Below are 26,612 nucleotides of genomic sequence, written 5' to 3'. Positions count from 1 at the left end.
TTAGTAGTTAAGGTTTCTGAGGAAAAAATACATAAATCATTCAAAAATCGGTAGACAGTCTCTAGAAGCCATACATACACTGGAGTTCTTACCCTTGGCTTCTGGGGTCTTCCCACTGCGTAATCCGAGTGTTGTGGTTGACGAAATACACTCTGCCGTTGCTATCAGTTCTCTTCTCTTCATTAAACACAGTGAAAACACAGTGTTAGTGCTGGAATGGTCTTTTCCCCTCAAACTAAGATAAAATAAGCTGAATCTGCCCATTTAGTGACTACTGATGTTATAATTTCTGTATCATGTCACACACACAAAAGATTATCCTGGCCTTTGAATATATGCCTTTCTTCCATCTCACTAGCCCATTCACACTTCTGACAGTGCTTTCTCTTTCTGAATCAAGTTATTAATATTATTTCTGGGCTGGGAGAGATGGCTTAACAATTAAGAGCACGTATGCTCTTTTAGAGGACCCAAGTTCAGTTCCCAGCACCCACATCAGATAGTTCACAACTGTCTGTAACTCAAGGGCACCTGAAATTATGTGTACAAATCCACAGACACACATACCCACACATAATTAAAAACAATTTTTTTTAAAAAAATAAATAAAATTTCTAAGATGCTAAAAAGATTTAATTCATAATGCCCTGCCCATATGACCTCTCAGCTGTTTAGCTTTTCACAAATCACATATGGGTTTCTGTGTTAAAGTAGGTAGGTGTGACTTAAGGCATCATGAGGACTAGGTAAGCAATTTACGCCCGAGGTACTTAGGTCTACCTCACATAAACACAGTAGGCAAAGACAGTCTTTTAGGCAAGCTATTCTATAACAATGACAAAGCCCACAACTCAAGCTTCTGAGACCAAGAAGTGGTTTTCCTATAGCTGTTTTAAAAGAGTAAAAATGGTCTGTTAATAATCATCCCCATAAAAATGAGTCATAGTTCTTTTGCCATAAAATGAAGGGCGAGGGCTAGAGAAATGGCTTAGTGGTTAAGAGCACTGGCTACTCTTACGAAGGACCTGAGTTCATTCCTAGCACCCATGTGGTGGTTCACAACTGCTTGTAACTCCAGTTCAAGATTTGACTCCCCTCTTCTGTGTGCACAAGGCATGCACATGGCACACAGATATACATGCAAGCAAAGCACCCATACACATAAAATAAAAAAATATATATCTTAATAGATAAGTAAATTAAGGACAGGGTATAAATTTTAACCTTCTTCACTCAGAGAAGTAGTTTTTGTTTTGTTTCTTGGTGAGTGTATACACTTGTTTGTATGCCAGGTGGATGTGAGTGTGCATGTACAAGCACATTAATGCACATGCACATGGAGTCCAGAAGACAACCTCAGATATGTTCCTTCTCAGTTACTATCTACCTTGTTTGTTTGTTTGTTTGTTTGTTTGAGACAAGAGTCTCTCATTGACCCAGAACTCACTTGATTTAGCTAGCCTGGTCAACCAGCAAACTCTAGGGATCCTCTCAAATATCTCCAAGATTACAAGTATCTGGCACCACACATTTTTTCATAGATGCTAGGAGTAAATTCAGGTTCTCATGTTGCACAGGAAGTATTTTACTATCTCTCTGCTTTTGCTTGGTTGAGTCAGGGTTTCCGACGGTTTAGGCTGGTTTTAAACTCATTGGGCCAAGGTTGGCCCAGAACTCCTGATCCTTTAACTTCTAACTCCCAGGTGCTGAGATTACAGGCAAGTACCATCATGCTGGGCTATCACCAAAATGTTTTGAGTATTGCTGTGGAATAATCCTTCTGTACACTGTGAAGACAAGTTGTTCTCATTGTTAACAAAAAGCTGATTGGCTAATGGCTAGGCAGGATTTTCAGGGCAGAGAGAATACTAGGGAAAGAAGAACAGAGTCAGAGGAGAGGCCACAAGACGCAGAGCAAGCAAGATAGGAAAAATGTAGATGAGGTAAACGAGCCTTGAGGCAGCATATAGTATTAAGTCTCTGTGTGGTTATTTGGGGAGTGGGTGGTAGGAGAGAGCTGATCAGTGGTCTAGACAGAAACCTCCACCTACAGAGTATAAATAATTTTAAGGAAAAAACAATGGGATTTTTAAAAATGGATTTTATGTGTACCACCATGCCTGGCTTTCTTTACTTTTGAGACAAGTCTCTCGATGAACCTGTTGGTCATCAATTTGACTAGGCAAACTGACCAAAGAGCTTCATGGATTTGTTGGTCTCCTCAACCCCCACGGGATTGCAGACATGTGCTACCACAGCTGGCTTTTGACCTGGGTTCTGGGAATCCAATTTAAGGTCCTCCTGCTTGCATGGCAAACACCCTTCTGACTTGAGCCATTTCCCCAACACAGCCTCTTTTCATTATAAAGGATCTTGCCTCAAGTATTTGGTGATAGTAATAGAAGCTGGAGCCGCAAGAATCATACAATTATTGTAATCTTGTGAAACTGACTTTCTTCTCTAAGCATTAGCATCGTTGAGGTCCTTCCAGATTGCCGTATCAATGATCTGTTTCTTTTCACTTTGCAATGCTAGTAACTCAACCCAGAGCTCTGCCCATGCTAGATGAACATTCTATCTATCCACTGAGCAGCTCTCTAGCCAGATCTTCCAATAACAGACTTTAAATTAAAACTGATGTGCTTACCCCACCCAGAGGGCAGAGGACCAAGGGGATCAAATTCTTTATTTTGTGATGTAGCAAACAAATCTTGGTTCTATAAAGAATAAAAAAATGAATAATTAGACAAATAATTCACAACATAAATACATCATTTCAGAGCAACTGTATTAATTCCAATATGGCTTCCCTGGTATGTACGATACAACATATTCTTACAAAATTCACACTTAGAAAACTTTTATTTTTGCTAAAAATATCTTTGAAACCCCTATATAATAATATCTAACAATTAAAATTATGTAAAATTAAGATAGTACATAAACTGTATAAATTCTTACCTGCAAATTACTAGTTTTTCCCTTGTGCTACAAAGTTTCCTCTGCTAGTAACATGAAAATTAGAGAATCATATATTCCCCACCAAGTCATTCATAAAACCAGTACCTGGAGTGGTCAAATAGCTTTCATATGTTCCCCTCAAGTCACTCATAAAACCAGTTCCTGGAGTGGTCAGATGGCTGAGAAAAGTCTTGCATGTGTACTCAAAAACCAAAAGATCGCACATGCAGATGGAAGAGTTGGGAGAAGAAAGACAACAACAAAATGTCACCAAGGCAATGAAGTTCATGTCCATTTCCCATGAAAGGTAAATGGGTCCTGGTGAGTTAAGTAGCTCATCCAAAATCACTCAAAATAACTGTGGACAGGAACCAGATGTACCTGACTCCAAAGCCATTGGAGATTCATGTGGAACTAGGGTTGAAAAAAGCAAGCAAGTTAAGGATCTATACCCAGAAGAAATTTACCTATAATAATTTAGACAGAAACTAAAATGTAAAACAGAATAGACCTAAAAAGAAAATGGACAGGATATGATTGACACAAGCTTATAATCCCAGCTGTTTAGAAAGCTTAGCCAAGATCTCAAGATGAAGGCCAGCCTGGGAATTTAGTGAAGCCATGTTTCAAAATAAACATGAAAAGCTAGGGCACCCTTGAAGAGCAGCAACAATGGTTCTAAAAGACAGAAGGTGATGAAAGAACGGGGGCAAGCTGAGGCATGGCCAATGCTGTAGACGCCTCGCCAAGCACCCCAAATCCGTGTGGTTCATGATTTGGGGGGTATGTGGCTTTATGCCCTATGAGCAATGCATCATGTCACTGCTAGAGAGGTTCTTAAGGCCAAGAAAGCCTTCAAGCCCATGAAGAAGAGGGTAGGGATGTACATCCATGCCCAGAGGAAGTGCAAGAAGCTGAGTATAGTGTTGGCAGCCATGAGAAAAGCAGATGCCAAGGTTTAAGTCTACATATCCTCTCCCTCAATAACCCCCCATGAAAGCTCGCTCTCTCTCTCTCTCTCTCTCTCTCTCTCTCTCTCTCTCTCTCTCTCTCTCTCTCTCTCACACACACACACACACACACACACACCTAAGACAAACAAGAAACAAAAACTAATTTAACCTCTAAAACTACTAAGAAGGGGAATATAGTGACATGTTTCCAAAAGCAGTGATGGGGAAAACACTTATTAGAGTGAAAGGTGTCTTGATCTTAACAGAGCAGTGAAGAGAAGGAGATGAATTTGTCCACATCAGTAAGTGATAACTATTCTAATGAAGAGGTCCAAGAAAAAGGCAGGAGAGTCTGTAGAGATGGTTAACGGTTAAGAACACTGGCTACTCCTTCACAGGACCCAGGTTCTATTTCCAGCATCCACATGGCAACTTCAAAACCAGCTGTAATTCCAGTCCAATACTATGGGATCTGATGCCTTCTGCTGACTCCATGCATGTGGTGCACAGACATACATTCAGGCACATAAAATAAAAATAAATAAAAACTTAAAAGAAAAGGTGGGAAAACAGAGGAAAAGTAATGCCAAGGAAGAAGAGTAAAGACGTTTTACTCTGGTGCATTCTAAAGAAAAGTTCACATGATGCTGAGGCAATTGCAATGGAGAGTGCCAGCTTCTCCAGGCCTCTGGCAGAGCTGCTTTTCTTTGGTTCAAGTTCTATATGCTAGCCCAACAAACCCATTTATTTTGACATGGACTATTTTACTTTTCTCAAGGACAGATCTGTGATACATTATGACTTGAGATTACAAAATTTTCAACAGCACACAGCAAGGAAAGCACTAATATATTTATCACTGTTTTTCCTTTTTTTTTTTTTGGAGCTAAGGACTGAACCCAGGGCCTTGCGCTTGCTAGGCAAGCACTCTACCACTGAGCTAAATCCTCAACCCCTTATCACTGTCTTTTGCACTATTAGTCTGAAGGAACATATGTGTTTAATCCATTTGCTTGTATATAGGAAAAAGTGCCTCATTTTGTTTTGTTTTGTCTATCTCCATCCTGCCCCATCCCAGACAAGGTCTCACGATACAGCCTGTAGCCCTGGCTGACCTGGAACTCACAATATAGCCCAGGATGGCCTAAAATTCAGAGATCTGAATGCCTCTGCCTTCCAAGTCTCCTGAGCACCAGAATTAAAGCCATTTACCACCATGTCTGGGTAGTTTTTTTCTTTTTTATGTTTTGTTTTTGAGCGGTTTCTTGCATTGTCCAGGCTGGCCTTGAACTCTTGAGCTCAAGTGAGTGAGTCATCTGTCTCTGCTGTAATACTGTATGTATATCTCTACTCTTGTTTAAAGTATTTTGTTTGTGCAACTCATTTGAAATTGTAATGTATAGTGAGAAATACACATTAATAATTAGTCTTCTGTAGCTACATACCTCCTTGTGATAATTTAATGTAGTTGGCCCCCATAATATCACAGGGAGATTAGGAGGTGTGGCTTTGTTGGAGTGGGTATAGCTTGTTGGAAGACGTGTGTCATTGTGGGCATGGACTTTGAGATTAAAATATGCTCGGGATATTGCAGGGTGTCTCAGTCAACTTCCTGTTTCCTACAAGATGTAGGACTCTTAGCTACTCCTTCTGCACCATGCCTGCCTTTATGGTATGCCTCATGATGATAATGGACTGAACTTCTGAAACTGTAAGCCTCCACCCCAATTAAATGTTTTCTTTATGAGAGTTGTCATGGTCATGGTGTCTCTTCACAGCAATAAAAACCCTAAGACAATATCATACAATCCAACTGTGTTACTTGGCTTTCCATCACTACAACAAAATACTAAAGTGAATTTACAAAAGAGAAGTTGTATTTCTGTTTCTGGTTCCCAGGTTCTGTTCACTGCCCTGATTGCGTTTGGCCTGTGGTGAGTCAGCACAGGTGTAGGAGTATGTGGCAGAGCAAACTCAGAAAAATAAAGGACATCAAAGAGAAAAAAAAAAAAAAAATTAGTCTTCTATGATAGTCAAACTTATAGTCATGTTAAGTTTTCTAGGTATACATAGATATAATTCAATTAGGTAGGTAATCTTCAAATACTTCAAAGACCTACAGAATATGGCATTTAAAATGTTTTAAAAACTTAGACTTTCTGGACAGTGAGACACATCTGCCCCTGGCAGCACCGATTTATTTCAAAGAGAAAGATGGGCATCGAAGACACTCCATATGGTGTTTATCTTCTTCTTGGCAAAAACAGCCATTTGGGCAAGAAACTGTTCTTGCCTAGACTGATTGACAAAATGTTGTATAAACTAAACAGGCAAGACCCATAGGAAGGTGACCACTGAACTTTGGAAGGCAAGATGATCTTTCATGTTCCTGCTTTGCAGAAGAAACTGCCAGACATTTTACAGGACACAGAAACGACTGAAAGACTAGGCCTATGGGCTAAAGATGGGTGTCCTAATGCTGCAGAGGAACTTTGGGTAACTGTCCAGGCAGCCAGTTGTCTCTGTCATTCTAGATTTTTGGAAGTTGCTTACAATGTACTTTTTTTTTTTTTTTTTTTTTTTTTTGGTTTTTTCGAGATGGGGTTTCTCTGGGTAGCTTTTGCGCCTTTCCTGGAACTCGCTTTGGAGACCAGGCTGGCCTCAAACTCAGAGATCCGCCTGCCTCTGCCTCCCGAGTGCTGGGATTAAAGGCATGCGCCACCCCCCCACACACTGTACTTCTTATTTACTTAGGTAATATTATACCCTTCTGGGGTCTCTGATGTAGTTGAAGACTAGATAGTTATAATTTTCCTTGGTTATGATAAAAGATAAATTAGATATGAAACTTTAGACTCACAAATATAGGATAAATAGAATATTTTCCTTGAATTTGCCAAATATAAACAGACTAGATATTGTAACTGTAATTCTCGCTTTATAACCGTTTTGTTACATATAATTTTACTATGTTAAAGTTAAAACTTTCCTTTGTAATTAAACAGAAAAGGGAAAATGCTGTGGAATACTACTTTTGTATACTGGTTTAATAAAATGTTGATTGGCCAGTAGCTAGGCAGGATAAGCAGACAAGAAGAATTCTGGGAAGAGGAAGGATGAGTCAGGAGACGCCAGCCCACCATTCAGGGAGCAGCATGTAATGGCACACAGGTAAAGCCACGGAACATGACATATAGATTAACATAAATGGGCTAAGTTTAAGTATAAGAGCTATCGAGAAGCCTGAGCTAATAGGCCTTCATTTCATAATTAAGATAAGCCTCTGTGTATTCATTTAGGTCTGTCTGAGTAGCTGTGGGACCATGAGGACATGGGAGCTGGGTGGGCACAGGAAAACTTTCAGCTACATGCCTCAACTTCCCAAATCCTGGGGTAATAGTTGAACACCATCAAATCCAGCTTTGTAAAGAAACTTCTTTATAAACATATATGGTATAGATGTCTGTAGCGTGTATTACTATAAGGAGTGAAAGCTCTTCAGTAGAGCAACACACCAAACACTGTATTTGGTCAGTAAGTATGCAGCGCTTCAACTCCCCCGTCAGCTCTGCGCACCACTTAAGTCAGGTTCCCAGAGACTGAAGCAGTGAGATGGTCCGTAAGTTACAGGCAGTTCTACATTTACAGTTGTACCAATTCTTTTCAATCTGCTTGGGTCCATTCTTATTCATCTTATCTAAAAATTTTAAATTGCTCTAACTTGTTTTCTGTTTTTGTTTTGTTTTTTCAGTTTTTTTCAAGACAGGGTTTCTCTGTGTAGCTTTGCGCCTTTGCTGGAACTCACTCTGTAGCCCAGGCTGGCCTCGAACTCACACAGCTCTACCTGCCTCTGCCTCCCGAGTGCTGGGACTAAAGGCACCACCACCACTCCACTGTTTGTTGTTTATTTTTAACACTAACAGAAAAGACAGAACTCACAAGATCAGTCCTATACCACCTATGGCACAAACTGGCTTGCCACCCTACTCTCTTGTCTTTTTAGTGTTTTACCCGACACATGCAGACTCAAGGTTTTTTTTTTTTTTTTTTTTTTAAATCTGTTCTTTACAAATCACGAATTTATACTTCTTACATATCCACATATTACTTTCTATTCAGGATAACAGCCAGTTCCCAGCTGCTGACCCCTCTCCTGGAAGCCTGATGAAGGCTGGCCATATATTCAGCACTGTGAGAAGTGCCATGCCTGTGTGCCATCACAGCCTGCAAATTCTCCCAGTGGGTCTGAAAGAGCAATCGCAGCCCTCTTACAGAAGAAAAACTTTGTAGCATGAATCTTAAAGGTTCTTATTAATAAAATCAAACCTGAGGTGAGTTATTGGGGTCCATGCTGGTAGATCAGAGAGACAGGACAAGCCACAGCTATCTCACCTTGCCGGATCCTCAGCTGGTTTTGTCTCCTCAGACTGGAGGCCTCTGAGTTCTCATCTGGAATGGGTCTCAGCTGAATTGCTGCTCAAAAGCCTGAAGCTTAACCAGCCACATGCTTAACCAGCCAAATCTTCACCAGCCAAATGCCGCTAGTTTCTGGTCCTCATGCCTTATATATCTTCCTGTTTTCTACCACCACTCCCTGGGATTAAAGGCTGGCTTTCTGGGATTAAAGGCGTGTCAACCATGCTTGGCTATTTCCAATGTGGTCTTGAACTCACAGAGATCCAGAGGGATTTCTATCTCTGGAATGCTAGGATTAAAGGTGTGAGTGCCACCATTTTCTAGCCTTTGTATCTAGTGGCTGTCTGTTCTCTGACCCCAGATAAATTTATTAGAATACACAATACCACCACATTTCCTCTCTTTTTGTCTAAAATTAAAGAAGCTTATAACTAATACAAGAAAAACTATCTTCAATAAGCATATGCAATATACAGTCAAGATTACATTAACAATGTCTAGTCCATTAACATTTGACAGATCCAGACAAAAAAAACTCCATTATATATATTAACAATGTCCAGTCCAGTAACATCTGATAAACTCAGACCAAAAAATTTTCATTACTTATCTTATTTAAAGCAAGTAGTTCCTTTTTAAAAGTAGATTCCATAATCTCCCTTTTTATCTTATCATATCCATATTCTTTTTTCTTTCATAATACATTCAGTAGTCTACCTTTTGTCATTTTTATATCTTCCCCTTTTTCTTCAGTGTAGATTCAGTGATCTACCTATTTATCCTATTATTTCTTTATCTTTTTTCTCAGAGTAGATTCGATGATCTATCTCATATCTATATTCTCTTTTTCTTTTTGCTTTCTAGGGGTGAAGATATCTTTAGGGAATCTTGAAAAGAAAATTTTTTGGGTTAATCGTCAAGTCCTGTATCATTTGTCCATTCTCTGCATAAAAGGAAAGTTCGGGGCTTGTTTCAAGTCCTTGTTCGAGTAGTCCGTCAGGCTGTATCATCTCAGCTAGTCCTCTCAAAATTGTCCTGACCAGTTTGTAGTCCAAAGTCGATTTTTCCATGGTAATCGGCTTAGTGGCTTTGTCATAGTCCATGTGGAATCATCATTGTAGGATCCTGTCATCTTTTTGAAGATTTCAAAGTCACTGTTAGGCGTGGTCATGGTTTCCTGCGGATTTTTTTTTTTTTTTTTTTTTTTTTTTTTTGCCTCCTCTGTGGTTTGGAGCAATCACAGTCTGATAAAAGTCTGTCTCTCGGAACCATGAATATTCTTCCCTAGAACAGAAAATCTTCACAGCAATTTTTCCCCACTATTTGTCTTGCCAAACTTTTCCAAACTGACCTTTGCCGATGCTTTCTTGTAACACGATGGTCCTGGAAATTCTTCTCTGAACCGGCAGCAGTAAACCTTTCGTCCCAGGTAGCAGCATCACCGCAGTCACCAACACGATGAGAAGGAGCTGGCAACGTGGAGCAGTAGCCACTGCTTCCATGGTCCCACCACTGTTTGTGGCTCAGTCTGGGCCAAAGCTTCTCCCAAGCCTCCTAGGCCGGCCTCAAACTCCGGATCCTCCTGCCTCTGTCTCCTTCAGCAAATCCTACCGGTGTGCGCCACCACCGCCGGCTGAGTGTAGCTGGGGCTCACAAGGCCACAGGCTTTTTCATGAATTCGTATCACGAACGTTGGGCGCCAGATGTAGCATGAATCTTAAAGGTTCTTATTAATAAAATCAAACCTGAGGTGAGTTATTGGGGTCCATGCTGGTAGATCAGAGAGACAGGACAAGCCACAGCTATCTCACCTTGCCGGATCCTCAGCTGGTTTTGTCTCCTCAGACTGGAGGCCTCTGAGTTCTCATCTGGAATGGGTCTCAGCTGAATTGCTGCTCAAAAGCCTGAAGCTTAACCAGCCACATGCTTAACCAGCCAAATCTTCACCAGCCAAATGCCCCAGACTCAAGGTTTGCATTAGCTACAATAACCAATAACCAATAGGCTACTCACCCCATAGATGAACCTCTGGTTAAACTGCTGCATCGCTCCCTGAAGCTGACTGCGTTGTAGCTGCCACTGTTCATAGTTCCGGACAGACTCCAATGTTGGCCTCTGCCACGTTGTTGTTCTTGTGAAATGGTCAACATAATAAATACGTCCCATATTGTCCACACGCCGTTCCCAACTAAATCAGAAAAGAAACAACTAATTTAAGAAATTCCTGTGAAAAACATATAAGACTTTTACCTTGAGAAACTAAGTATTCTTCTCTTTGTACTGAGGACCAAATCCAGGACCTCACACATGCTAGTCAGTGCTCTATCACTGAGCTACCTCTTCAGCTTTCTCATTTATCTGAAATCATTTATTCATATTCATAAACTGAACTTCAATGCTTCTAAAATTTTTTTCTTTTTTATATATATATATATATATTTTATTTTAAAATACCATTCAGTTCTACATATCAGTCATGGGTTCCCCTATTCTCCCCCTCCCACACCCTCCCCTTACCCCCAGCCCACCCTCCATTCCCACCTCCTCCAGGACAAGTCCTCCCCCGAGGACTGCGATCAACCTGGTAGACTCACTCCAGGCAGGACCAGTCCCTTCCTCCCAGACTGAGCCAAGTGTCCCTGCATAAGCTCCAGGTTTCAAACAGTCAACTCATGCAATGAGCACAGGACTCGGTCCCACTGCCTAGTTGCCTCCCAAACTGATCAAGCCAATCAACTGTCTCGCCTATTCAGAGGGCCTGATCCAGCTGGGGGCCCCTCAGCCTTTGGTTCATAGTTCATGTGTTTCCATTCATTTGGCTATTTTTTTTTTCAATAATTTGAGTAAAACTGAAATTTATTATAAGCCACAGTCGTCCTAGGGACCTCCATGCTATATATATAGCCTCTATGGTTCTATGGGTTGTGGTCTGATTGTTCTTTATTAAAATTTTTTTCTTTAAAAGTCTGTAACATGCTGGGAGGTGGTGGTGCGTGCCTTTAATCCCAGCACTCGGGAGGCAGTGATAGGAGGACCTCTGGGAGTTTGAGGCCAGCCTGGTCTACAGAATGAGTTCCAGATCAGGCTCTAAAGCTACAGAGGAACCTTGTCTCAAAAAACAAACAAACAAACAAATAAACAAACAAAAAAGTCTGTAACATGTATCAATGAAGTCTTTTAAATGTAATATATATTTATTTATAGAGTCTCAAAGGAAAAAGTGGTCTTTCCCCCACAGTGAGCGTTTACACTCCTGCAAACTTCATCGGGGACATCAGTTGTATACAGAATTTTTCATAGATAAAAAAGTAGTTTGCACAGGAATACAATTACCTTTTTACTTATTTGTAATAAAATAATAACTTCAAGACAACAAAGTTTTTTCTTCAAATTACTTCATAATGCAAGTTTACTATATAGAATTACCAAGGAGATACATATGTACACACACACACATATATTGATCTATCTGGCAAGATTTTTATGTAGACACAAATTACACTATTGCCAGCATTACTATGCGTAGAGTTCCTCATCAACACTTAATATTACCTGATAATTTAATAAGTCAAACAACACTTTTTAGGGATGTATTTCTTTAAGGATTAGTTAATTACTAGTTAATATTAATACTAGTTAATAGCTAGCAAGATAGCAAGGTTAATATTTTTTCTTTTCTTTCTTTCTTTTTTTTTTGTTTTTCAAAGTAGGATTTCTCTGTGTAGCCTTGATTGTCCTGGAACTGGCTTTGTAGACCAGACTGGGCTCTACCTCAAGAGATCTATCTACTTCTGCCTCCTGAGTGCTAGGATTAGAGGTGTGTGCCACTACCACCCAGCAATATTTTTCTAAAGTCTTTTATTTATATGTATGTGTGTGCACATGTGTGCTGGTGACCTCAGAGGTCAGAAGAGAGACATGAATCCCTTGGAGCTAGAGTTATAGGCAGTTGTAAACTGCCTGATGTGGGTGCTGAGAGTCAAACTCACAACCCTTAGAAGAGCGGCACACACTCTAACCATTGAGTGACCTTCAACCTCATAGTAGACTGTACCCCCTCATGCTTGCCATATATCCCCTTTGGTTTTAAAAAAGTATTTTCTTTCATTTTATATAATATACACTTAAATACTTAATACCATGATTACCAACATGTCCTTAACTTTCTCAACCATTTGCAATGATTTTAATATACACTAGTGGTGGTGATATTTTGTTTGTGCTCTAACAAATAAAGCTTGCCTGAAGATCAGAGTGCAGAGCTAAGCTACTAGTTAGCCACAGAGGCCAGGCAGTGGTGGCACATACCTTGGGGGTCACATGCCTTTAACCCTAGCACTAGGAAGGTGGAGACAGTAAGGGATATGGCTCAGCGGAGAGAGGAATATAAGGTGGGAGGAGACAGGAGCTCATTGCTTTCAGTCTGAGAATTCAGAGAGATAGGATCTTGATCCTTTTCAGTCTGAGGATTCCCAGAGGTAAGAAATTTTTCCAGTGGCTAGCTGTTCTATTCCTCTGATCTTTCAGCTTTCACCCTGATATCTGACTCTGGGTTTTTATTATTAAGACCAATTAGAATTGGTGCAACAATTAGTTTTAATAACAGAGACTTTATCTTAAGATATAAGAAGAGCCAGGTGGCGGTGGCATACAACTTTAATCCCAGCACTCTGGAGGCACAGCCAGGAAGATCTCTGTGAGTTCGAGGCCAGCCTAGTCTACAAAGCAAGATCCAGGATAGGCACCAAAACTACACAGAGAAACCCTGCTCAAAAAATGAAAACAAGGGGCTGGAGAGATGGCTCAGAGGTTAAGAGCACTGGCTGCTCTTCCAGAGGTTCTGAGTTCAATTCCCAGCAATCACATGGTGGCTCACAACCATCTATAGTGAGATCTGATGCCCTCTTCTGGCCTGCAGGCATACATGCAGGCAGAACATTGTATATGTAATAAATAAATAAATTAAAAACAAGCCGGGCGTTGGTGGCGCACGCCTTTAATCCCAGCACTCGGGAGGCAGAGCCAGGCGGATCTCTGTGAGTTCGAGGCCAGCCTGGGCTACCAAGTGAGCTCCAGGAAAGGCGCAAAGCTACACAGAGAAACCCTGTCTCGAAAAACCAAAAAAAAAAAAAAAAGACAAAAACAAAAACAAATCAAAACAAAAAAGATATAAGAGGAGCTGTAACTCTTTCCATGGGATGGAGGATTGAGACAGATCTCAGCACAGGCTGACCTCTAACTTGACCTCCTGATCCTTCAGCTTCTACCTCCCAAATGCTAGGACTGCAGGCATATGCCACCATGTTTGGTTGTTATAACTCTTATTTACTTAAATGATTATTCTTTTTTTTCTTTATAAAGAATTATTTATTTATTATGTATAGTGTTCTGTCTGCACATATACCTATAGGCCAGAAGAGGGCACCAGATCTCATTATTGATGGTTCTGAGCCACCATGTGGGTGCTGGGAATTGAACCCAGGACCTCTGGAAGAGCAGCCAGTGCTCTTAACCTCTGAGCCATCTCTCCAGCTCCTTCAATGATTATCCTTAATGAAACTAATTTAAAATTTTATGGCTCTTAGCCAGATAAACAGTTCAGACAAGAAAATACAAAGAACAAGAACTGTGGAATCTTTAAATTAGAAATGATGAAAGTAAAAATCATTCATAAAGGTATGGCAGCATAGGTGTGTAACCCCCAAACTTGCAAGGCTTAAAGGCTGAGGCAGGAGGATCAAGAGTTCCTTCTGGGATATGCAGTGAGACTCTGTCTCCAAAAACAAAATCAGTCACAATAGCAACACCCCCTCAGCATGCTGAAGTCAGTTCTCTAGTTCTCTTCTTTCTAGTCTGAATCTAACATAAAGCAGAACAGAGAGGAGGAAAAGGACTGTAGGGAACATTGGGTATAGATACAATGGATAAACTCTTGTTTTTAAATTCAGACACTTACCCAGGAGGTAGAGGTTCTGGTCTATCCCATGTTGTTCGCTTTTCAACATGGTCTACATAGTAAACACGCCCATGCTGGTCTACTCTCTGCTCCCACCTTAAATACAAATCAAAGACTAGTAAGGGTATTTTGTATTAGTTTGGCTTTTTAATCCTGTCTATACCTCTTCACTTATATGACCATCTTATATAACCAAGGGAAGTGAGCCTCTTAGTCTATAAAGGAAAAAACAGAATTAAAAGATAGCCAAGAAATTTCATCTAAAAAGAGAGAAAGCCCCAAGAGTGACACACAACAGTGGATGAGGTTTCTTTTTCCTAAGTGTTTGCTCTGGAAATAACATGTATTTCAAAGTCAGTCCATCCACTCAGGAGACCAAAGCTTCCCAATCTGATCAGATATACTCAGAACTTAAGAGGAAAAGCAAGCATCAATGCCCTGAAACCTGAACAACTGAGCTAACTGAAAGGCAACATTCTGACTACATTCTAGAAAAATTGAAGTCAAAGTATGTTATTATCAGATATTACAGGAGGAGAGTGATAGACTGGCTACTGTAAGTACTCTAGTCTTCTGGGCAGGTTTGTTGCCAAAGAGAAGGGAATAGCAGTAAACCATCACAGCTTATTATTTTAACCATTATTTGCTTACTTATTGTTATATGTATGGGTACTTTAACTGCATATCTATCTGTATACAATGTGTGTGCCTGGTACCCACAGAAGCCAGAAGAGGGTATCGGATCCCCTAAGAGTGAAGTTACCCACAACTGTAAGCAGCCATATGGGTGCTGAGAATCAAAACCAGGTCATCTGAAAGAGTAGCCAATGTTCTTAACTGATAAGCCATTACTCCAGACCTTAAACTCGTTTTCTTTTTTAGATGCATTTGGTTGTATATGTATCAGTGTTGGCCTGCATGTGTATGTGCACCATGTGCACACCTGGCACTCACAGAGGTCAGAAAAAGGTACTGAGTCCCCTGGAACTGGAGTTATGGGTGTTTGTGAGCCACCATGCGGGTGCTGGGTCCAGGCCCTCACAAGAGCAGCAAGGGCTATCTCTCGGCCCCAGATAGTTTGTTCTTAAGGACAAACAACAGCCTACTTTAGCTTGCCATGCAGTATGGTTTGGGTACAAACTGCTGCTGTCTGCCACCCCACCTACTACACCTGCTCATGTCTTTGAATACTTGGTCTTCAGAGAGTGGTACAAATTTGGAAGGTTGTAGACCCTTTAGATACAGATTCTACCTAGAGAAAGTGGGTTGCTGGGGTAATGCCCCACTGAGGGCTGTAACCAGGCTGGCTTCTACTTAAGCTCTCTGCTTTCGAACTGCCACAGTGATAAGACCAAGTTAAAATCTCTCCCTCAAGTGGTTCTGTCCCACTGGTAAGTACAGTAACTAACACACCACATAAGCTCTCCAAAAGGAAAATGGCCTAGTTACCAACAGGTATAATCTGTCTAAGTAGCTGTAATTCCCACCATGAATTTATTAATTTACCAGTCAGCCAAATAACTTTGAGCCCTGAACATGAGTTTTTGGTTTTGATTTGTGTGTGTGGTACTGAAGGTAGAACTTGGAACTTCACACATACTAGACATGCTCTACCACTAAGCTAAACCCTTAGCCCTGACTGAGCTCTCAATTTGATCAAAGTATTAATGTTAAAAATAGGGGTTGGGGAGATAGCTCAGTAATTAAGAACACTTGTTATTCTTAGAGAGGACCCAAGCTCAATGTCCAGAACCCACATCAGATGGCTCAGACCTGCCTGTAACTCAAGTTCCAGGAATTCCGATATCCTCCTCTACTGTACAGGCACTGTTCACATGTGGTGCACACACAGACAAGGCAATCAAGCACACACACATACACATCAATTTAAAAAAAATTTAAGTACAAATTGAAATGGGATTATGGAACTAATTTATCAGTTTAAATTATTACATTGCTATGATGATTTTATAATAAAAAAATCTTTTTTTAAAGATTTATTTATTATGTATACAATGTTCTTCCTGCATGTGTGCCTGCATGCCAGAAGAGGGCACCAGATCTCATTATAGGTGGTTTGTGAGCCACCATGTGGTTGCTGGGAATTGAACTCAGAACCTTTAGAAGAGTAGCCAGTGCTCTTAACCTCTGAGCCATTTCTCCAGCTCCCAATAAAAAATCTTTTAAAAGGGTATTTGCTTTTTTATTTTTAAAAAGGAACTACTTGTTTTACTTTTATTATGACTATTTTATTACTTCACTTTCTATGGGTGGCAGTGGGGGGTCCTTGAATAGTTGCTTTGTTTTCCAGGTGTAATAGTACACACCTTTAATCCAACACTTGAGAAACAGAGGCAGAAGGATTAGTAGTTCAGGGCTATCTTCATCTACATAGTGAGTTTGAAGTCAGTGAGGACTATACAAGACTCTGCCTCAAAACACCAAAATAAATAGGTAGGTAGATAGATAGATAGATAGATAGATAAGATAGATAGATACCGGTTGTTGAGACAGAGTCTCATGCTGTAGCCCAAGCTGACCTAGAACTCACAACAATCCTCCTGCCTTAGACTCCCAAGTGCTGAGATTACAGGTGTGTGGTAACATACCCAGCTCAATTATTTTTTTCTACTTCCCAAAAAGGAAGAAGTAGTATTTAAAACATGGTAAGCTTTCTTGGATTCCATATTCCCAAAAATCAATTACAATTACTTAAAAGACAATTAATGAAAGAATATATATAGTATATAATCTTTTTAAAATTAGCGAGTACATACAAAATCGTAAAGAAAACCAATGTTAGCAGTTACTTACCCAGGTGGGAGGGGAGCTTGACTTACAGTATTCAGTGGCCTCGGGCCTGAGCCTCCAGATATAGTAAGAGGAATTATTAACCCAGATGTTGCGCCTTCGGATGTACTTGTGTTTGTGTTTACATTTGTATTTGTTGGTGGCACAGAGCCTGTACTAGACCCATCACTTTCAGAGTTGGTGGATGGTGAACCGTTTACAGATGCTATGAAAGATTTAAGGAAAATAAGTTTTTGCTTTCTGAAATCTAAAATCAAGATTGAATTTTAACTTAAGAATTTAAAAGTAGATGACAAATAAAACCTAAGATGTGAATACACAGGTCTCATCAAATTACACAGCATATAAATTCTGAAATCATAAACATATAAAGCAACTACTTGGATGATTAATTTTTCTGGTGCATTGCCTTGTGCACAATAGGCAAGTACTCTTTTACTGAGCTACAACTCCTAGCCCAGTAAAAACTTTTAGAATAGGAAGCCATGGGTACCACTTTCCAGATCCTTAAAACTGCCTTCTCTATGTGACCTTGAAGATCTGAGACTAATTTAAGATGTTGGTAATGAGTATATTGATGCTACTGATGTTTAATCAGAAACTGGATATTCTATATAAATACTACTATATAAATAATGTTTATATTGTTACTACATGAAACGTTCATTTAGTGAATTTTTGTTTAAAAACTGATTATCATTTATCAGTAAGCTTTAAAAATTTTTTACCAGATTTATTCACTTATTTTTTCCTTGACTTGCATGTATGCCTGTGCACCATGTGTGTGCCTGGTGCTTACAAAGGTCAGAAAAGAAAACAGAAGTTATGGATGGTAGTGAACTACCATGTGGGTACTGGGAATCTAATGTAGTCAGTTTCTCTCCAAGAGCAACAAGTGCTCTTAACTGCTGAGTCCTTTTCTCCAGGACCCCAGTCAGCTTTTTAAAAGATAAAATGGACTAAACAACCAAATTCTTTTTTTTTAAAGATTTATTTATTATGTATACAGTATTCTGCCTGCATGTATGCCTGCAAGCCAGAAGAGGGCACCAGATCTCATTACAGATGGTTGTGAGCCACCATGTGGTTGCTGGGATTGAACTCAGGACCTCTGGAAGAACAGGCAGTGCTCTTAACCTTTGAGCCATCTCTCCAGACCCCCAAATTCTTAGCTATAAGATATGTCACAGTTACAAACCACACAAAGAAGCTTCAATCTAACTGTACTGTATTGTTTATAATTTATATACTACATGTTATTTTCATTCTTAATAAAGCACTTCTTCGTGGAACTTCATTCCTGGAAGAAAAACTTAAAGGAAAGATCAATGTTGGTCAAGTTTTTAAATGTAAAAACAAAGCCAGAAGCCAGACATGGTGGCTCATACCTTCAATCCCAGCACTTAAGAGGGCTGAAGCAGACGGATTTCTAGGTTTGAGGCCAGCCTAAGTTACAGAGTAACATTCTACTTGAACAAAACACCAATGACCTGATACTTACCTGTCCATCAGTTTCCAAACAGAACATTATTTAAAAACACTAGGCATAGAAGTACACACTCAGGATCCCAGGCTAAGGAAGGAGCATCTGAGGCTAACATGGGCAACATCTGGAGACTGTGTCAACTCTTCCTACCAAAAGAACATTATTTCAAAACAGCACTGGAGGCTAGAATATATACCTGGTCTTCGTGGAGTGGGTGGAGGTGGTCTCGAAGGTCTCGGAGGTCTAGAAGGCTTAAAGCCACCATTTGAAAGGGATGGAGAATTGTTCCCGTTTGTCCTCTTGTTTTCCCCTGACGCTGCAACCTCAGGGTCATCTGATCCATTCGTGCTCACTCTGGGTAAGAAGGGCAGGAGGAGAGAGGAGGAGAAAATGCTCCTTATTTATTTAACAACAGCAAGAAACCCAAAATGTAATGTTTTAGGAATGAGAGAAAAAGTCTTTTTTCCCCCCTAACTTCAGGCTAGCCTAATCAAATAAAGAGGCCATAGGTTAAAGTCATGTAACTCCTTGGGGTGGTTTAAATGAGAATTGCCCCAGAGGCTCATATAGTTGAAGGCTTAGTCAGCAGGGAGTGGAACCATTTGAGAAGGATTAGAAGGATTAGAAGTTGGACTTGTTGGAGTAGGTGTGTCACTGAAGGTGGGCTTTTAAGTTTCAAAAACCCATGCCAGGCCTGTCTCTCTCGGCCTGCTGCCTGTGGATCAGGCTGTAAATCTCTCATCTCCTGCTCCAGTGTCCTGCCTGTCTGCTCTCTGCCATCATGATAATGGACTAACCCTCTGAAACTATAAGCAAGCCCCCAATTAAATTCTTTCTTTTATAAGAGTTGCCTTGATCACAGTGTTTCCTCACAGCAACAGAAGAGTAACAACCTGACATAGACAGTGAGGAGTCACTTGAGGGTAGAACTTGAGCTCATTCAAAATTACTAGGTGTGGCTGCAGAAAGGCTTCAGAATGCCCTGTATAAGCAGGAATGAAATCAAGGTCTTCAAAATCCTATTGCCTATAGGCAATAGACCTATAGGCATATGAACACCCCTCTACATTTCCTACTAGAAAAGCATCATCTATAAGAGTGCCAAACAACCCAAGGATACTTATTTAGTACACTGGTTTGAAAGAACCTTTTCTTTTTGCTTTTAATGCTACACACACACACACAACAGTTATATTATATATTTGCATTATTTATATAATTAATATATGTTAAATTAATGTTTATACACACACACACACACACACACACACACACACACACACACACACACCTTTATTTATTTGGTTTTCAATGAGGCAGAGTTTCCTGTATAATGCCCAAGCTGTCCTGGAATTTGCTCTGTAGACCAGGCTGGCCTCAAACTGAGAGATCCACCTGCCTCTGCCTTCCAGAGTATTGGGATTAAAGGCATGGGCCACCACTGCCCAGCTCCATGCTATATTTTTAAACATGCAAGTTTCATATTTCTATGTAATTAATTCAGCAATGAATTAGCCACATTTTCTTCCAATGATTTTATACTTTCATTTTTTGAAATCTATTTAAAATCAACTTGGAGTTTACTCTTTTCTTGGGATAACGGCAGCAGGTAGATTTTTCTTTTGCCAGATGACCAGCTTTCCTAGAATATTAACCTATGATCATAATGACTTCTGCAGCATTTGACAATGTTCATTAAATACTTTTGGGTAGTTGTTGGTGTTGTTACTTTTTTGTTTTGTTTTAATGAGACAAGGAGAGTCATTGTCTCATAAGTAGTCCAGGCTGGCCTCAAACTGAAGATTTCCTGCCTCAACCTCCCAAATAGAGACTACAAATACATTATGCCACTATACCCAGTACTATCCCATCTATTTTTGTGTGTGTGGGGGGGGGTAGGCAGGGGAATAGGGTCTCACTTTGTAGCCTTGGCTGCCTGGAACTTACTTTGTAGATCAGGCTAGCCTCAAACTCACAGAGAACCCCTTGACTCTGCTTCCCAAATACTGGGAAAAAGGAGCGCGCCACGTGCCCAGCTATCTCATCTTAAACATTTTTTTTTGTTTTTTGTTTTTTGTTTTTTTTAAGATTTTTAGACTGGATTTATCTTACTTTTATGTGTGTGACTGTCTTGCCTACATGCATGTCTGTGTACCACACGTGTACCTTTTGGACCTGTGGGGCTGAGGCTATGGAGGGCTGTGAGCCACCATGTAGCTGACAGAAATGTAACCTGGGTCTTTTGCAAGTGTCTTAATCGGAGCCATCTCTCGAGCCCCATCATCCCATCTTTAAAAGCCATTTTTCTCTAACTCTAACTTCTGTCACTCTGCTTTTATAATCTTGTACTTACACCACCCTCCAATTCTTCCTCTTCTTCAGATTTTTCTCGAGAATCTCAAATCTCATAGTTTCAAAGATTATCTCTAAAATTTATCTCTAGTCAGAATTTCTATAATTAGTAGGACTCTCTCCCATCCTCTAGCATCAAGTTATTAACAAAATGCAGGAGATACAGCTCTCCTAAGGTCATTCTTCCTTCCTGGTATTCTTAATTTCTAAGTCCACTCGATCCTGCTTTCACAGTCTCCCTCTGCTCTTCCCCCACACCTGCCTCATCCACCTTTTAGTCGTCTACTTTATTAATTTTGTATCTGTTTTTCTGATCTTCACTTGAGGCAATAGAAAGAGGAAAATTTAAAGGGGACATGAGAAGGGAAAAGGGGCCCTCACCCTGAGATCTACTTCACCAAGAAACACAATACAGAAAGCCCAAATTGCTTTAAGAGATAACGTGTGTTATTATATAAAAGACAGCTTTTAAAGGAACTACACTATCGAGGGTTAGAATGTGTGTAACCATGAGCTTTACCACACTGTTCCCTTCTCACCCCCAAATCCAAACTACAGACCTCATAAACAACCTTATGGGTTCATTACAAGAGTCCTTAAGATGAGAAATGAGCGAACCAGCTCATATTTTTATTTAATTAAAAGATTTTAAATTTTATTATTATTATTGTGTGCCTACAATGTGTGTGTTTGTGTGTGGTGCATTTCAGTCATGGGGTACGTACGAGGGGTGAGTCCGAGCCATGGGGCGTATGTGTGGGGTACTTCCAAACCATGAGGCCTGTGTATGTGGGGTGAGTCCTACCCATGAGGTCTGGAGGGGGTGAGTCCGAGCCATGAGGCCTGTGTTATGTGTGTGTGTGGGGTACTTCTGAGCCATGGGGCATGTGGGGGGGGTTGCGTCCAAGTCATGAGGCACATGCGTGGGGGGGGGGGGGGTCCAAGTCATGGGCATGTGGGGGAGGGTGCACGTCCAAGTCATGGGGCATGTGTATGGTTGGAGGACAACGTGGAATGAGTTCTCTCCTCCCTCTTTTACCTGGGTTCTAGGAATCATGAGTCTCCAGAGTAAATACACCAAATGCTTTTCATCTGTCAAGTCATCTCACTGTCCTAAGTTTTAAACTTCATTTACATTTTAAGTTTTGCTTGATTTTTAAACCTTGTTAATAAGTTACATCCTTTGAAGAATGAGACTTAGAAAGCCACAGGATCATATACAAAGCTACTGTAAAAACACATAAGCACAACTCCACCTCAAGAAGCCCATTCTCATATCTTAGAGTTATGTTCTGTTCCTTTTCCTGTATGTCTAAGCACTTATGAACTAAGTCCTCTTCACCCTGACTCATCCTCAACTCTTTATATTCAAGGTAGGGCTTTAACTGTGTGAAGTCCTAAGAGAGATGGGAACTCTTCAAGGAGCTAGTGGCATACGTTGGTATCTCCCTGCTATTGCTGACAACTCATAACCATATAACACAAACTATAATACATACCATTGACAAATATAATTTTCTTATAGAATTCTGATTATATCAATCCCAGTCAAATATTTTTAAGAAACTCCCCTAAGGGGGTATTGTAGCATGAATCTTAAAAGGTCTTATTAATAAAAACAAACCCAAGGCCAGTTATTGGGGTGAGTGCTAGAAGATCAGAGAAGCAGAACAAGCTACAGCCACCTCACCTCGCCAATTCCTCAGCTGATCCTGTTTCCTCAGACTGGAAGCCTCTGTGTCCTCATCCGAATGGGTCTCAGCTGAACTGCTACTCAAAAGCCTAAAAGCTTAACCAGGCTCTAGTTCCTGGTCCTCATGCCTTATATACCTTTCTGCTTTCTGCCATCACTTCCTGAAATTAAACGCTCACTTCCTGGGATTAAAGGTGTGAGTCACCATGCCTGGCTGTTTCCAGTGTGGCTTTAAACTCACAGAGATCTGGATGGATCTCTGCCTCCCAAGTGATAGGATTAAAGGCGTGTGTGCCACCATTTTCTGGCCTCTATATCTAGTGGCTGTTCTGTTCTCTGACCCCAGATAAGTTTATTAGGGTGCACAATATTTTGGGGAACACAATATCACCACAGGGTATCTTTACATCTCTATTTAGCCACATAACTATCTATCTAATATTTAAAATAACTAATATTCAGGATGGGGGAGATGGCTCACTTGGTAAAGGGCTTGCTTCACAAACCTGAGGATCTGAGTTCTGATCCCCAGCACCCACATAAAACATTAGCCAGGCATGGAAGTCGACACCTATAGTGAGTGCTGGGGAGGCAGAGACAGGAAGGTGCCTGGGGCTTGCTGGTCATCCAGTCCGGCCAAATCAGTGTGCTCCAGTTTAGTGAAAGACCCTGTCTCCAAAGGCTAAGGTGGAGACGAGACTGAGTAAGAAAACACACAAACACACCACATACACACATAAAATAAAATTTAAAATAAGTAACGACTAGATAGACATGGTAGTGCATCTTTAATTCTAGCACTCAAGAGAAAGAGGCAGAAGGATTCTGAGTTGCAGGCCAGTCTCAGCTACATAGTGAGACCATGTCTTAATAAACCAAAAAACGATAAAAGGGTTCACATTTATTAATGACTAAGCATTTGCTGAAGTAATATTACCCTAGGTTAGGTGGTAGTTAAGCAAGATGGTACGAGCTCAGGCTCTGAAGATCACGCAGTTCCTACATTCTACTATATCCCATACACCACAAACTCAGGCAAGTTCCTTCTTCTTTCTGGGCCTCTGTGTTTTTCATCACTTTCAGCATAGCAGATGGCACAATTCTACTCTTAAACTGACCAAATGCATTTCTTTTTATTTCTTTTAAATATCTTAGGGTTTCTATTGCTGTGAATAGGCAAGACACCATGACCAGAGCAACTCTTATAAAAGAAAACATTTATTTAATTGGGGCTGGCTTACAGTTTCAGAGGTTTAGTCCATTAGCATCATGGCAGAATATGGCAGCACATAGGCAAACATGGTGCTGGAGAAGGAGCTGAGAGTTCTACATCTTGATCTGCAGGCAACAGAAAGTGAACTGTATATCCTACACCTCAAAGCCCACAGTGACACACTTCCTCCAACAAGGCCCACCTACTCCAAGGCCACACGTCCTAATACTGCCATTCACCATAGGCCAAGCATTCAAACACATGAATCTACGGGGCCATATCTATTCAAACCACCTCAGTATCCTATCTTCAGTCAAATGTTGTGATCAAACATTCACTATTAAAAACCCTGTTTCAGAAACTGTGCACAGTGAATTGTTTTGTTTGTTTGATTGCTTTTTGAGACAGGGTTTCTCTGTGCAGTCCTGGCTGTCCTGCAACTCTGGTGGGTGTAAATACCACTTTTTCCTTATCGATTCCTCTACTATTGGGCACCTAAAATGATTCTGTAATTTCACTACTGTGAATTGAGCTACAATAAACATGGATGTGCAGGGGGGCAAAAAAACCCTGTTTCTCTTCACCTCCATTTTTCTAATTCCTTCAATCTAGAATTCCTTCCTTCTCCACAATTCCTCTAAGATGTGCATATCTATATCATAATCTAGGTTTTATAGTCTTACATCAAGTGTTATTTCTTCCATGAAGACTACACATTTTATTGTTAATGCTACTTCATTTAAATCTTTAAAATTGCATGTTTTTCTAATAAACATAAATTTTCTAATAAACATAAAGAGGGTAAGACTAAAATGAGTGACATTTCCAGTAAATTAGGGCTTCTATGAAATGGACTTGTTTATGCAACTGCAAAAACTTCTGGAACAACTGGAATCTCAAAGCTTATGTAAATCCAGTCTAGCCTAAGAGTATTAGCATTCCCTGGAGACTTGTTAAATATGATTTACTCAAGCAGCAAATCAGATAACATGAATGAAACCTAGCAATCTGTGTTTCACCAAGGTCTCCAGGGGATTCTGATGTTCTACAAAGTTTCAAGGGCCTGCAAGATGGCTCAGCAAGTAAAGACGCTTGCTGCCAAGCCGGAAAGCCCGAGCTATATACCGGGATTCACATGGGGGAAGGAGAGACCCAGCCCTAAAAGCTGTCCTCTGGTATCTCTCTCTCTCTCTCTCTCTCTCTCTCTCTCTCTCTCTCTCTCTCTCTCTCTCTCTCTCTCTCTCTCGCACACGCACGCACGCACGCACGCACGCGCACCCCACTCAAAGATCTAGGAGGCACTGTGCCCTGTTACTATGATCATGACTGCTGACCTGGAAGACAGACAGAACCGACTAAACAATCGGCACGGGAGGGAGCTGGAGAAGGTTTCACAGTGTAAGGAAAGACTGCAAACAACAATTCACAGCCAGAATGGGTGGAGAACTTTACATGACTCCTTTTACCTTTGTGATTTATGGTTTTATCTTTTTAAATGATCCCCGGGTATTGGAGCTACAGACAATTGTGAGCCACCATATGGATGCTGGGAATTGAATCTGGGTAATATGGAAAAGCAGCCAGTGCTTTTAACTGCCCAGTTCTCTCTACAACCTCCTACAGCTTTCTCTTATCACCTTTAATTAAAATCCAATGTTCTTTGGAAACCACTTTATGATGTCATTTATTAAAAAGTTCCCACAGAGAACCTTTAAACAATATAACCCCTAAAGGCACCAAAATCATACATATTGCTATTATTAAGACACTGTCACATAATCCTCTCTTGAGAATCCTGCACTCATGTCTTGGGTGTGTACTGGCCTTTTCCTAAGTGACTCTTTCCCTTAATGTTAGGCTTCTATCTATGTTAAAAAATCTTTTCTAGCCAGGCAAGGTTACACATGCCTGCAAATGCAGCATTCAGGAAGGGGAAACAGGAGGATTAGCAGATTCAAAACCAGCCTTGACTACAAATAAAGTTTAAAGTCTGAGAAGGGATGAAATTAAACCACTTTCCCATTATAAATAACTGTTCTCAGTAAGAAGTTACCTGAGAGGATACTTGTAGATTAATACAATGTGACTCAAAGAAGGCAGAGTTCTATTTGCTTTGATAGCATCACATTATGACTTTGTTTTTCCTGAAGATTTTAACAAACTGTGTCATTTGTTTTTGGCCCTGCTGGGGATGGAATCCATGGCTTTGGGCACACTGGGCAAGCGTTCCAACACTGAATTATATCCAAACCTTTAAAATATTTTTACCATGAAAATTTCTACACATTACAGAAGTAGATAGGTAACGTGGGAGTTTGTTGTACTAGTCTACCCAACTTCCAAACCATAATATTATGCTCTATTTCCCTTTACATAGTACAGGCTAGTCTTAAGCAGTCAAAGTTGGTCTTTGAACCCCAACTGACCCTCCTGACTCTACCTCCCAAGCGATGGGATTCCAGACATGTTCCCTGTGCTTGGCTTCTAACTTATCTATTCTCCCCTGAAGCAATGAACTAATATGGCACGCCCTTTTTCTGGATGATTTTCTCTTATGATCTGTGACACTGCTTTTTTGGTTTTCCCATTTAAACTTGAAGGTTTATTTTATTATTTATTTATATATATGTATTTGTGTCTATGTGTGGGCATATACATTTATGTGGATGCCCACAGAGGCCAAAGGGGTTGTTTGGAGTTACAGACTGAAGTGGAGTTCCAGGAAGTTTGTGAACCACCTAACACGGTGCTAGCAGAACTAGGGTCCTCTG

General features: G+C 40.4%; 1 protein-coding gene across 2 annotated transcripts in view; it reads right to left on the bottom strand.

Moving 5' to 3' along the window:
• Positions 1–26,612, bottom strand: part of Itch (itchy E3 ubiquitin protein ligase) — a 116,290-nt gene that overhangs the window by 35,395 nt on the left and 54,283 nt on the right. For both annotated transcript variants that reach the window (XM_028888965.2, XM_037205339.1), the window contains 6 exons: positions 18,780–18,937; positions 17,101–17,302; positions 14,287–14,382; positions 10,344–10,518; positions 2,648–2,717; positions 93–177 (listed from right to left, as the gene is read on the bottom strand). In XM_028888965.2, the coding sequence (XP_028744798.1) occupies positions 93–177; positions 2,648–2,717; positions 10,344–10,518; positions 14,287–14,382; positions 17,101–17,302; positions 18,780–18,937 (786 nt within the window). The remainder of the gene's footprint in view (positions 1–92; positions 178–2,647; positions 2,718–10,343; positions 10,519–14,286; positions 14,383–17,100; positions 17,303–18,779; positions 18,938–26,612) is intronic.

Source organism: Peromyscus leucopus, chromosome 4 (assembly GCF_004664715.2).
Source record: "Peromyscus leucopus breed LL Stock chromosome 4, UCI_PerLeu_2.1, whole genome shotgun sequence".
Classification (NCBI taxonomy): Eukaryota; Metazoa; Chordata; class Mammalia; order Rodentia; family Cricetidae; genus Peromyscus; species Peromyscus leucopus.
The sequence above is the reverse complement of the archived record's forward strand: the minus strand, read 5'-3'. Positions and strand labels throughout refer to the sequence as shown.